Source organism: Zosterops lateralis (assembly GCF_965231275.1).
Source record: "Zosterops lateralis genome assembly, chromosome: 1".
Classification (NCBI taxonomy): Eukaryota; Metazoa; Chordata; class Aves; order Passeriformes; family Zosteropidae; genus Zosterops; species Zosterops lateralis.
The window spans coordinates 55,192,710-55,207,622 of NC_139762.1; the positions used below are offsets into that span (position 1 = coordinate 55,192,710).

Genomic DNA, 14,913 nt, shown 5'->3' on the forward strand with positions numbered 1-14,913 from the left:
AAAACTACTACCATGTTAAGAGGTGCCAATATGCTTATGGATTTAAAAGAGTGACCCGTTTTATCTCAAATTTGCCTTAATATAACTACCTAGAAACATAGGCAGTTAAAATATATTAATAAATTTGCAAAAAGTCCTACTGTACACTCACTAGAGGTAGGTAACAGGTACGGATGCTTGCACAAGTTCACAAGGAAGAAGAAAAGAAAGGAAGAAGAAACTAAGTATATATACTCCATGTTTCAGATCCTACCTTTGCATATGTTTTACCTAGGGGTTTTACAGCAAAGTCTTGCTAAAATATCCTAACAAGAACATCAAATTAACACAGGTCCTGCTGCAAATGCTTCAGTTCTAAACACGGTATTACAAATCTTACTCCCATTTTTAGCTGTCCACATATTCTCTTCTCAGGTTGAAAAATGCACCTCTTATAGCTAGCTTTATAGCTTTGTCTCGATAAATTATTAGAAATCTAAATACCTTGACTTCCTTTCGTTTGCTGTCATCATCTGCTTCATGTTCCACCACTCCTTGAGTCAGATTAGTGTAGTTCGCTAGTTTATTCAGAAGAGATGACACCATGGGGTTACTATCCATTTCTTCCTGTTGGGTTTTGAAGAATACTGCATTTATTAAATAGATTTTTTTAAAAAGTCATCATTTTGTGATACTACTTCAAACACATACTCAACAGGTCAGCCCTTATTCAGCCAAATAAAAAAATTAGCATGACAATATATCAGTCAGCTTTCAACCAACATGAAAGTTCTATTTTTTCTAGAAGTTTAACTCTACATGGCTAAGTTGCACCATTTCTTTCATATGTTTATACTACCTCACAATACTCAGCTCGAATGTAAGGAAAACCTAGAGAAAAACCACTGTAATTTCAAATATCTATTTTTATCACAAAACAGTCTTTAGTGGATTGTACTGGTAGGATTGAGTCATTAGGGTGTTTCTCCAGCCAATTGCTTGTGTTTAGAGAGTCTGCAAATGATTTCTCAAGCAGTAAAATACTTAAGTATTTCTCTGAAGTCTACTGCTGCAGGCTTACATATTTTACCTTACAACAGGCATACTATTTCTAAAGTGTTAACTTGTTGAAAATATATTATATATATATATATAATATATAACATATAATTGCACATATGTAATAACACGTGACACAGAAGTCAGCCCATCTTTCTTTAGCCAATTATCTGCTACAAAACAAAAACATGCTAAAACAAATAATAAAATCCAGAAGAATGTACAACACAAGAATTCCAAGAAAAATGGATCCAAGATAATCCAATTAAATACAAAAAATTGAACACTGGAAAGAAGACAAGAGATCAGGGTGACAAACATAGATAAGTAAAGTATCTCTGCCTGGGAGATTAGATAATGATAATGGTCATAATAGTCAAACTTCTTTTAACAGTTTATACAACTCTAACATCTGAAAACACGAGAAAAACAAGATTTTAGGAAACATACTCTGAAACATATATAGTATCCAGAAAGATTTACCACACCACCACCAGTGGTAATGAAGTCACTAGAAGGCTTTCAACATTATACTGTTAACAGCAATGTCTATAATTTGAGGTATGTAAAAGTAAGGGGTTTATATCAAGTGATTTAATGTAAGCCATGATTCAAAATAACAGATTTGGGACAAAAAGCAGCTATGGCCAAATTATCATCACTGAGGAATACAGCAACTAATTTGAACCATATTGGAAATGGCTTTATGGAATAGAGCTTGAAGGAGAGAAATTCAATAACACAACTTTAATATTATCATTCCTGTCAAAAAATACCAAGATATTGCATACATGTCAAAAAGAGAATTAATGATCAACACTACTTCAATCCTTAGCACAATTCTCTTTAAAACAGTGAAAAATAGTAAATATACATTATTTGGGTCATGCACAGAGTGAGGTGAAAGACCATAACCTCTGTGCAAAGGTATCGAAAGGAAGAAGAGAGAAACATAAGAGAACAAGAAAACACTGAGGAGAATGCAACAGCAAGGTAGCTAAAAATGTTGGAAGTACCTTGTTTTTGTTAACAGCAAGCATCAGAGCAAGACCAGTTGATGCTGCTAGGGCAAAACAACTAAAGTTTTACTAGAAATACTACTTAATAGCAAAAGTGGCCCTTAAAAGTACTTAATCAATATACGTTTTTCACTAATTGATTGCAATCATTCAGTTGATTAAAAAGGTATGAAACATCCATTATAAAGATAATTACATATTTAGATATTTACATTAGAAATATATTATGGATTTATATTACATATTATATTTATATTTTATTTATTTATACATTTATATTTACATTAGCAATTGCTATGGTGTGCTCTACACTGTAGTTGGACAATACAACTAAGTCGTGGCTTGTAAGTTTGTTTTATAGCTTTTCTGCTTTACAAAAAGACTGTAAGTCCCCTGCTGAACAAATTATTTTGCTAATCCTTTTAAAACTGAACACTGCTTTCTTAAAATAAATAGATTTAATTTCCAGCAGCTTTCTCTAACAATGTCTAGACCCTAGCCCAAAAAATTTAAATGCATGAAGACTTCTTTCATATCTTCACATTAATGCACACCATGCATTCTTGCCCATATAGCATTCAAATCCACTGAAACGGAATGTTAGCAGGAACCAAACTATGAAAAAGTTACTAAAACTCATTTCCCCCCCACTACATTTTAAAACAGAAAGAAAGCAGGTGTTTGCTCATCTCCATTAAAGGCCAAATATGTTTCTGGAGTATTTAACTTACCTCAAAGAGAGCCATATTCTTTCCTTCATACATGTTTCCTCTGCCCGATTCTGCGCTGCTAATAAATGGACTACTTTCCCTGGCAATCCCATCCCCTAGTGGAAAAGTAACACAATTAAAAACAAGAGGGGAAAAAAAAAAAAAGGGGGGGGGGGAGAAAAATAGATACATTATACCATAAAAGGATAGTCAAAGACTCTGGTTTAAGAACTGGTTCTAAGTAACACCATAAGTGGCTGCAAACCCAGTTTTCATCTAAGACATGAGGATGTTTAAGGAAATTCAGTTTAGTTTAACAGTCTAATCTTTGCATAGTGCTCCATCTCTTAACTGTTTCTCTACAGTTTTTATTTGGTCTCCCACTAACAGTCCTACAGGCTGGTTAGATGCTCCTCCTCCAACAAAGGTTAATGCAAGGCCAGCAGAAGGAGTACTGTGAACACGTAAGAATCTCCCCCATAAACCAACACCTTGAGATGTTTCACAGTATATGGAACACGTTGGTTTTGCACAAGATTATCTGAGAAATTTGCATTTATCCTTCAATGGGCTCCACTGTACTTAGAGAAAGGTTTAATTAGCTTTTTCACAGACAACAAAAAGCAACTGTGTCCTGAAACAAATATGCCCTGATTCCTCTTATCATTTTGCTAAAGCTTTAAGCACTAGGACTTCTTGCTTAAGATATTGCATTTTCTTTCCAAGATTTTTGGAACATTGTTTTTCTTTTATCTCCATTCCTGAAATCACCCCATTGTTTCTGCTGAAGTTTTTATAAACCATTCATTAAGAGGTGCATTCCAAGTTAAAATAAAAATAAGGTTGCTTGATTTCAGTGTTGCTGAGGTCACACTTCTACCAACTTTCTCACCAACTGACAGCTGGTACCTGTAATTATTAACTAAATATTACTACTCCTTTCAGGGTACTTCCAAACCCTTCAGAAAGGATTACTCTTCAAAAAGTGAGCTGGGAAATGTCAATTATTGTTTTGCATTCATACAGAGTATAATGTCACTGAATTATTCCTTCAGTGGGTATTGTTAGAGTAATCTAAACACCAAAAGGGTAGCAAAAAAATTTAAAGTGAATCAGTATTCATAATTCTGAGGTTAAAGACTGTAGTTTTGTCTAGCCAGTTCTGACCATAAAAATCAGTATCTCAGCACTACACAGGAAGTAGTTCAAACTGTAGGCAGGAGAACAGTGAAGCTGTACTTTATATGTTTGTATTTCTAAACAAAGTTATTTGGCTTTGCTCCAGTAGGAAAAGCCCAATCACTCCCTTATCACTGCCAAATTCAGCACTGAACAATGCCCCCAAACACCACACCTACACATATTTTAAACACCACCAGGGATTGTGACTCAGCCACTTCCTTGGGCAGCCCATTCTGATGCTTGGGAAGCTAATCACCTTTTCCTTAGGTTTCTCTGAAATTGTATCTGTTCAAACTCTTCTCAAGTGTGTGCTGAATGAAACATAAAATAAAAATTATAACTTCTAATGTAGTTTCAGACATGTCTTTAAGCTGCATTTCTTCTGAAATCCAGTTTCTGCAACTGAAGCACTCCAAAAATCTCTATTTCCTGTTGCTTGATTTCTGAAAGTAACTCAGTTTATAAGGGTTTACAGGCAAAAATCTTAAATCTAGACTAGTATTTCATTTTGGACCACAAGAAAGACAAAACAGAATAACAAAAAAACAATTTTCTTTGGGTTTGTTTATGGTATGTTTCATCTGTCTTCTGACACAAAAAAATACTTGCCTGTTGATGCCATACTCTATGTCACCCAATATAAGTCATCAAAGCCTAAATTTGAAAAATTATGTTTCTACCCCCACTTTAAAAATCATTATTATATGTGCACTCCCATACACTCTAGTCCCCCGAATGCTAATGCAGTGTAACAAACAACACACAAATTATCACAAACTATCCCCGAGCTGCGCTGGCCTTAAATTTTTTGACAATGTCATCAGATGATTTCTTATTAACACTTCCATACACCAAATAAAACTCAGGTAAAAACTTTTGCATGTCACAATTCAGTGTTGGTCAGAGGCAAAAGACAGCAGAGGGTGTCCAAATTCATATTCTCCAGAAGTTTCAGAGTAGCGATCCTCACCAACATCGACAGGCAGATTACTTTTAAGGTACAGTTAAAAATTTCTAAGCTGATCCAAACTGGCTCATTTTATACAATGTAAAACAGAACCCAACAGTATAGCTTAAACATGTGGACACCACCTTCATCTAAGAGGTGGTTCTGTTATTCAGGGGTTGGACTTGATGATCTCCAGAAATCCTTTCAAACTCTAACAAGTTTCCATCTTCCCTTTCATGCTTATTACTCACCCATCTGCATCCCCATATCATACTGTTCCTCACAGGAATCAAACAATTTATTATAAATGCATATGCTGTCACCAGAGACAATCAGCATAGGAATGAGCAATTACTCAAAGAGAAACAACTTTCTTAGCATTCATGACAATCACACTAACCTCCCACTTCTGCTTCTTCCCCACTCCTGAACCACAAGTAGTAGAGTATGAAAAACATATGTTGCACCTGTCTTGTTGTAGAGAAAGTGGCAGAGAAAGGCTAGAGGCAGACAAGGAAACAATAACTGAAGTGACCCTTTGCACTATTTGCACTATGATGCCTGTTCAAGAGATTAGGACGAAAACATTTCACTATCTAATCTGATTTTCCATCTTTCCGCCGGCTGTGGAACTTCATTTGAGCATTAAGCTCTATAACTTTGAAAAACTCATACTGAAATTTAAGCAGTGTATCTCTTGATGTTTTCAGAACTGAAATAGGAAAAATACCCTATTAATTTATGTAACGATCAATGCTTTTTTAATACTGAAAAAATCTCAAATTGTTCCATATTTCTATTTAAATTTGACTCTTTCAAACTTCTAGCTATAACATCCTAGTAACTGCTTCCAAGTTTAACCAATCACAGTATTTTCTCTCTATGAAGGGAACTATCCTTATTCAAATCATCTCAACCTATCCCTTGAAAAACCAAAAAAGTTGAGTTCCTAAAACATTTTTCTAACTTTTAAATTATTTTTGTGTTAACATTTTGTACAGGTTTTAAGTTACATAATACAAAAAAAAAAAAAATCAAACTTTAAAAATCAAATACAGCCTTCTAACACCAGTCTCAGTTAATGCTATTTACAGAAGTATAATCGTCACCTCTCTACTCCAAGGATCAGGCTAGCCCTCTTTACTACAGCATTAAACCAAGCTCATGATATTCTATTCCAGTCTGACCCCTAAATCCTTTCCAGATTCACTGCTTCCTCGTTATCCCACACTGTGTCTGCCATCATTATTCATATCCAAGTAATTCTCCTAGTGCTCCTATTTACTTTTGTATTCAAACACGTTTTGTCCATAAAAGCAAGCACCTTTTTCTCCTGACATGCTGTAAGAGTTTAACATCTATCTGAACAATAAAAGTGGATTGCTTTCATATGGCAAGAGAACACAGGTGTTGTTCAAAGGGGTGAGAATTATATAAACTTTTGAACCACATGACTTCAAATAAGATAGCTCAGCTGTGATAACATAGAACTGTTCTCCAAACAAGTACATGTGTAAAACTAGAAAAGCTTTGATTCCCACTAGAAACTGCTGATTTTATATGCTGTTATCTAAAGCAGAACTGCAGTTTGAGAATAATCCTTCACAGAAAAGTCCTAACTCTTCATAGTTTGCAACGGGCAATCCTTAATCACAGTCCATGTACCTTGAGGTCGGTTCTAGTTAGCCATATACAGGCAAAAGGTAAGTTTTAAATAAAAAGAATGGTAACATTTTGATTCAGCTAGAATTTTGTCACATTAAAAACAAACTACTGTAAACTGAGAATATGAAAATGAGATCCTATTTGCACAAGAGACAGCAAACATTTAATGTTAATGTAACAAAATTTTTTAAGGTAAAAATATATAAAATTTATAAGTCAATAAAACAGATGCATATGAGAGTCACATCCAAGAAAGCTGCCAGTGGCAAAACCCATAATTCTGTCTTCTCTATCATGCATATTTACTTCCCGTATGCTCAAGTTCTTAATTGGCAGGCAACTAGAGAAGCCATAGAATCTTATAAATTAAATGTCTTAACACTTCTAATCTAAATCCACACATTGAAGCACTCCTTAGACCTCTAAAACATAGTCAAGCTTCTAAAAGCCACTAACCTTGCTATAATGAAAACTATGAAAAAGGCATCAATAAACTTGTTTGAACACATCTTGCATCAATTTTTGTGCCACATGAATTTAAGAATTCAGTGCAACCTAACTCAAAGTTTCATGTTATTCGGTTCATTTTAGTAATTAAATGTCTAAATATATTTACTACATCACATATTTATTGCAGTATTTTTATTAACAACTAGCACAATTTATATGTTGTCTTGAGATGCAGAACAAAGTGTATGCAAGCCCCTTGTAAATAAACCTCTTTACATAATAGATGATTCTAATACTACATCCATCACCTAAGTTATCGACATTGCTAAATTTTAGCTTTTCTTTACTTAGGCTACTATTTTAATCAAGCACAACTTACTTCTAATAAAAACACTGCAAAATCTCTATAAATTCTTTAAAATATGGCTGGAAGTACAGGAACCTCCTATTTCAGTAAGAAAGTTATTAGAACCACAGTATTGTCTTTTAAAGAGACTCACTTGGATTAGGCCCGTTTTCTTCATATTCTTGTTCACTCATAATTAAGGAAAATTAAGTCAGTCTCCTCTGCTGATTCTTCAGGCATCAAGAATTGAAACAGGAAATAGACAGTTCCTTCCTCCCAGCTTAGTGTAAGACCTCAAATCCTGTTTCTTACTAGCATTGGATTAATCCTGAAACAAGCCATTAAGGCTTCAGGCAGCAAGCAGCATGCACATGACACAAACTACCTGACAGCCACAGAACTCTCTAAACAGAATTAAGCTGAAGGATTTTCACCAGCAATAAACACCCTGCTTAGTGAAATGGGAAGGATCAAGTCACTGAAGCATCCCACATCTTCACCTAATAAGTACTTTTAAAATTTTATTTCTAACAAATAAATTCACTTTAAAATATCTCCCCTAAACAGATCAGTAGAGATTAGCAACAAGTAGTATTAACCTATTCCAAAGACCTATCTACTATTAAAAAACCTCTCTTTTACACACCAAGTACATATTAGTAGACCTTAAGCAAGTTAGTTAGTTTTTAAACATTGATTTTATGTACAAATAGTTGGCATGTATTCTACTTAAGATGTAGCAGATAAACACATTAAAATATAATTCTAGTAATTTCATAAGCTCATGTTAAAAACAAATATTTTTAAATTATAATTTTTTTTTAAGATTGGCAGCAGAATTTGTTCATCTTCTTTCAGATTAAATATGTCCATTTTTTTCTAGGTTATGCATTAATGTATTACACATTCTATACCAGCCTTAAACAACTTCATACAAAGTATTTCAGTTCTGTTAAGTGGATGTTACTGACAGAAGCAGACCAGTTCCTGGCAGCAAATCTTTGAATAACATCCAAAATCTACTATTCTCTGATCATAACACCTGTCACAAGCATGGTCAACTGTGGAAAGGCTGTAAAGGTTGAAGAGTTGACTGAAAATACACTAGACTTCTCAGTGAGATTAACCTATCATCTCCATGGCACATTTATATACATACACACATACCTGTGCTGACTATTACCTGGTTTCCCAATAAATAACATTTTACAGAAATTCACAGCCTCCATGCTTATTAGTTATATGATGACTTCCTCGTGGATGATCAGGTTTGTCACTGCTATTCCTTGTATTTAAGACTCTTCAATTTTAAAAGATTTTGCAGGAGTTTTCTCACATTAGTTTCTAAATAAGAAACTGCTGTGGCAAGGTAAATAGTACTATGGGATGCTAAAAATACTATCTATGCCTTGAAACACATGATACACGGAGCTGCTAAGGAACAGAAAGCTGATCAGTTTTACAAAATTTTGACAGGTCTACCTAGACAGTCACTACAAACACATGTGAAAAAAACAAACAAAATACCCAACACAAATCAAACCCAGAATTTCTTATAAAACTTTATACCTTGCTGCCTTCAGACTCATATCTCCTTCTCTTCTTCAGATAGATTTACTATCTCCTGACTACCCTTTCTTTGTAGTATATTATAAACACATTAAAAGACACAGGCATATCTGCTTCCTGCTACTTTGTGAATATTTCAGTCAGCAGACTGCACCCTTAACTGTATTGTTCACTTGAAGTACCAGTTTCCCTTCTGCCTCTTCTGAAGCACTACTGTGACTAGTGCTGCATTCCAGCCCCATAGCCAGTCACAAATGTCTTCCCCTCCTTCACATACATCAAAGCATCATATAGTCAGAAAAGACAAAGCTATGGAATTTCAGATTATTATGAAGGAGTGCAGATCATAGAGTAAGAATATCCCAGGTTACTCCTTTACCACACAGATGAGTATCAGGTAAGAATGTGTGAAAGGGGATAAATGCACAGATTCGTGCACTAATTGGTAAGTGCCTTGCTTTTAAGAATCAAAACTACTTTATTGTTGATCTAATGACCAGACAGCTGATTCCCACAAAAAAAAAAAAAAAAAAAAAAAAAAAAAAAAAAAAAAAAAAAGCATTGAGTTTGATTGGACAGGTTTGTCAGGTTTTTGTGTGGTAGGTTGAGGGGTTTTTTAAAATAAGGTACTAATGCAGTCAAGGAAAAATGACTTGGTTTGTAAGACAGACAATTCAATCAAAGCTGATAACATGCTAGATTTCTAAACAACCGGAACAAAATAACATGCTGAGCTATATAGGCTAAGGACACGTCAAATGGGAAGTTCCCATTCTCCTCTTTTTCATTTTCACTTCTGCTTTCAGCTTTAACCGTCTCTCCCCTTGACACAGCCCGAGCCATTCTCACTTTTGGCAGCACTCACCTCTACTCAAAAACACAGGAAACATGATTTTTACTTCTGCAGCAGTTTAGTTTACTCGTGGTTTAGCATGCTGAACCAGGCCAATGAAGCATCTGATCGTCAAGTGCAGTGAAAAGGAAGTAAACCAAATGATGCAGAGGAAGACAAGGGAAGAAATCATTTACTTCTTAGCCTTTTTCTCAAGGCTGGAGCAGTGAGAAGGGCAAGGAGTCCTGCTCTGAGAAGTAGGCTTTTAAACAGACTTAACTACAGCAGCTTTTAGCTGTACTAACATTTCAGAATTCTTTAGTTTTCAGAAGAATAACTCTAGAACAATTATTTGATTTATTAACTTTATTAACAGCATTAACTTAACAATTCCATACAATACCCAAAGCAACAGTTTCACTTCCCAAAACTCTCTGTCAGACGGTAGCATTTAATCCTTTCATGAAGTCAGAGCTCTTTGCCTACAATTTATGTACAGACCAATGCCTTCCCTTTTCAGTGTTTTCCTCTCTACTTCCAATTTTACAGACACAAAGGAAGAGTCATACATAAATTCATTCACTTGACTGATACAGATCCATTTAAACATATCTCGCAACTGTAACTACTACTCCCCAAAACACTACCAAATCACATCAAGAGTTATTTTTTTTTTTTATCTCTGGCCTTTAGGGTCATGATAAACCAGTATCAAAGTAGCAGTTCCACTCTTCCTCTCACCTTCCCAGGATTTAAAAATGTTCCAAGCCTTTCAGATGCTTCATATATACATATAGTCTAACAAATCCTGTCTAACCATGCCTGTGTGTATATTCAGTATTCCGAGAAGCATCTGAGTAAACAGAATACACCATGCCTCTTTAACTAGCTCCTCTACCAAAAGAAAATTTGTCCAGATTAATGCTGTACTACTAGTACTACTGTACTACTAGCACCATCTAGTACAAGAAACAAACTGTCACTGCAGCTTATGTTCTTTTGTTTTTTCTATTGCATTTAGTTTGGATAGAGAACAGGCATTATTAGAACACTTATTGTTTGAATATACTAAGAGAAAGGCAACCATATGTAATATATATATTTTATGGGAAAGTAAGGTTTAAGAGTAGAAAGCTTTGGAAGAAAACAACCCAACTTTGTCAGTTTGTTTATGGTTTTACTATATTAGCTTCCTAAAATAGTGTAAATACATTAAGTTTGTGAAATATCTGTTTTTATCTCTTTCCATTCACATCCCACATCCCACGGAATTAGCCTGATTTATCCGTCATCTGTACAGAAAAACAAGATGCCTTTAACAAACCCCGATTCATCCACCCCACGCAGACCTTTAGGGAAGCGCCGATTGTAGCAGAGGGTGGAAAACACCGTGGCAGATGTGAACAGCTCTCCCAGTGCCGGCGGTGACTCACACACCGAGCCTGGTGTGCTGCTGCTGCACCCCTCGGGAACACAAGTGTGAAGAGCCACAAGAGCTTTCCCAGCAGTGCCCTGTCACCCCAGTGGAAAGCCGCTCATTCCCAGCAGGGCCGGCAGGAACAGCGGTGTCCCTGCAGAGGAGCTGTCCTGGGCAGACCCTCGGTGCCCCAGCTCCACCTCCCATTGATTCTCCCCCGGGAGGCTCCAGGAGCGAGGCCTAGCAAGAACCAGGGCTCCAAATGCGGCGGCATCTCGTACCAACACCTATTTAACCCTAGCCCTGGATGTGACGGGAAGGCACACGGCGGGACAAGCACCTGGAGCAGGGCAGGTAACACCGCGCTCTTCCCACAGCCCGGCCCTTCCCTCCCAGCCCTGTCTGCACTGAGCTCCGGCAGAGTCAGCCTTTAGCAGAGCCTAATGGTTAGCCGTGGTGATCTGCTCCCACAGGTCTGTGCCCGCCCCAGTGCTGTGCTGTGCTGCCTGTCGGTGTTTTCCCGGCCGGTTTCCCCGCCCCGTTCCCCCGTTCCCCCCGTTCTCTGCTCCCGGGGGCGGCTCCTGAGGGCTGCCCCCCCCCTGCTCCGCTCCGCTCCCGCTGGAGCCGCCCGGGAGCGCTTCCTCCTCCCGCCAGCGCCGCTGACTAATGGGAACAAAGAGAAACAAGCCCTCAGCCACCCCAGGCGCCAGACTTTGGCCCTTCCCCGCAGCCACTTCCCCGCCGGGACAGGACGGGGACAGGGACGGGTCTCCCGGCCCCGCCGGCAGCAGAGACAGGGCACTGGGGCACTGGGGGCTCCCCGGCCCCACACGGGACACGCCCCGCCCGCTCCCCTCACGCTTTGCCCCCCGCGCTCTCCCCGCTCTCACCGGCGCCCCGCTCCCTCTCGTCGCCCTCATCCTCCTCCTCCTCCTCCTGCGGGCGCTTCTCGCCCTGCGCCTCCACGGGCACCACGGTGAAGCTGGTCGGCATGGTGCGGGCGGCCCCGGGCCCGCTGGCGCCTCCTCCTCGCCGGGCAGGGGCAGGGAGAGCCGGGCACCGCCGCCTCCTCCTCACGTGAGAGCCATTTCCTCACCGCGGGCCGCGCCCCACACCGACACCGACACCTCCCCCTGACCGCGGGAGGGGCCGGGCATCCCCCGTGCCCGAGCACTGCCCTACAGCCATCCTGACAGAGCCAGCATCACCCGCTGCCGCCTCTCTGAGCCCGCCAGGCACAAACCGCCCGCCAAAGGAACAGAGCCAGGCCGGGGACCCTAATCCTCCAGACCTCTCGAGGGATGAGATTTATGATCACCTTTATGGTCATCTCTTGGACAAGTGGAGAAAGTCCGCTCTGTGCCTTTGGACTGCCAGGACATAAAGGTGGCTCCCAGAAATCTGCTCTCCTGCACAGCAGCAACCATGGTTTTTGCAATGGGCAGGTGAAGATCCTGGGATTCAGGCTGGATCGGTATTTAAACTCTCTGACCGGCAGTGAAGCAGTTTCAGAGTCAGTGCATCCAGTGTATCAAGTCAAACATTAATGATGTAGCACTAGTGGTGAGATGGAGCTCGTGGTTACCTCTAACTTCCATCTCAGGAAGTTGTAGCATCTACACTCCAAAAGGAGAGAAAACAGGGCATTTTTCTTGTCTCCTGTTCTTCTGCCTTCCCAGCAAAGTGGTAGAATAGATCAGAAAGACTATTCATGTCAGTCTGTGCCTTTTGGAAGAGGACTCCAGTGGTTTGATGGGTCCCATTCCTCACTGGGATGGAAGATGTCCATGTAACACTACAGTCTGTCCCACAGCATAAAGGCCTTCAGAGGAGGAGGGGATCCTGGCCATTAAAGGTGGCAGTGAGCTGGCAGGTGTGGAGATGGTCAGGCAGCAGGAAAATAACACGGAGAGATGCATGTTAACAGTCTGATATCTGGTAATGGGCCTCTCATCCAAACCCTGGTGTCACTACAGTAATGAGAACAGCGGCTGCATGAAATAGGAGTGTCTTCATCCTCCCTCAGCCCTTTTCCAAGCCTAAGAAAGCAACTGGAATGGTTTCATTGCTAATAATAACAGATCTCCAACATTAATGTTATCTGCAGAGGTAAGGATGTTTTGGGGCACTTTTAATGTTAAAGATCATTATCAAAATTAATACCGTGAAGGAATCAGATACAATGATAAATTAGAATAGTAAATACAATTTTGAAACATATACACAAAATAATAATTTCTTCTTCAAAACAAAGATTAATTTTTGTCCAGGGCAGAGCTAATTGTTTCACAGTGACTGTGAGAGAGTGGAGCCTGGAGCTATGTGTACCTGTCTAGGTTGTTATTCTATCCCTTCACTGTCGTCACCAGAGGCAGAAGTAAGGGATTCTCGAGTGTGCCTAATGGCTGAAGGGTCTGTCCTCAATTGGTTGTCATTGTCCCAGGTTTGGTGAGCATGTTTGCATGTAAATCACTCTTTCTTTGTACATTTTTGTTATTAGTATTGTTCCTGTTACTCTTCATTTTCCCATCTCCTTGCTGTTTCCAGTAACCGTGTAATCTCTGCCTTTTGCATCTCCCACGGAAGAGGGGAGGGGAGCAGCTTGTGGTTTTCTTTTTAGTGGGACTACTAAATTGGGAATAGCATTCCTAAACTATGACAATGACATGCAGTGTATTAGGTATGGGATCATGTATGAGCACTGAGAATAGAATTTTCAATAGCTGATAATTTTTAAAGGAATATCCATCTAGTGCCTTAAGAAGTTTATTGAAAGAAACTCACGTACAATAAAGATGAAAACTGTATCATACTGCATGCACAAAAGGTTGAGTGTGGAGAAATTTGGACTGCAGCCTTCATTTTACTCCAACCTGATACAATTATTTTTTATTTAAATGGCTAAGAGGCAAAGAAAGAGTTTTGGACCAGACCACTCTTTAATGATCAGAAGCAGAACTTCCAACTCTCTTCTGTTTCCTCTCATAACCATGGAGAACCATCTCATGAGAAATAGGCAGAACACCACTGGATTCAGCAACTATTCCTCCATTCAGCAGATATATGGATCTTTGCTAACCAAAGGCTGAGGAAACCAAGGGTGTCACATATATTTTCAAAGCCAGCATGTTTGCTGAGCAATGATATGCTAGAGCATGTGCTGTTATCACCACACAGGTTTCTAATGAGATCGAGATTTGCTTTGTTATCCTTTAATGAGCCACTTTTCATTAAATGCACATACTTGATTGTACTTGAGTTGCCAGCAGAGCAATGCTGTTAGCTCATGGGCATGACAATTTTATCTTTCAGTAAACTCCTGTGGCTTCTGTAAAAAGAGTGAAACTCAAGGGTTGTATTGGTTTGCTAAAGCAAAAAACTCATGGCTGAGCTTTGTAGAAATCCTCAGACTGAGTTGGGCCTGTTGTAAGTTTACATGGTGATAGTTTGTGGTGCTTTATAGTCCATGAGGTTGGGTAGACTCCTAAGGTGCTGTGACAGCTGTATTTCTTAAATTTGTGGCTTCTAGTTTACTCTATGAAAACCTGCATATTGTCTATTTTGTTGAAAAGATGAGATGGATAAACCACAAAGCAGAAAGTGTACATGAGCCTCTCTGACACTGGCACGTGGAATAGGCATTCTGCCTTTCTAGACAGTAATTACAGTGGTCAACAAAAGAAGTTTCCAAAGGGCAAGATAGCAGGCAGGCAAGCTGACAAATTCCCCAAAAGGT

The 14,913-nt window shown here is 39.0% G+C and overlaps 1 protein-coding gene across 1 annotated transcript in view; it reads right to left on the reverse strand.

Moving 5' to 3' along the window:
- The window catches only part of LOC310909146 (solute carrier family 12 member 7-like), a 56,962-nt gene extending 44,764 nt beyond the window's left edge, over positions 1-12,198 (reverse strand). Inside the window, exons 1-3 of the mRNA XM_083860711.1 lie at positions 12,068-12,198; positions 2,789-2,883; positions 484-606 (exon numbers count right to left, since the gene is read on the reverse strand). Of these exons, the coding sequence (XP_083716837.1) occupies positions 484-606; positions 2,789-2,883; positions 12,068-12,170 (321 nt within the window). The 5' untranslated portion in view covers positions 12,171-12,198. The remainder of the gene's footprint in view (positions 1-483; positions 607-2,788; positions 2,884-12,067) is intronic.
- Positions 12,199-14,913: the final 2,715 nt, after the last annotated feature.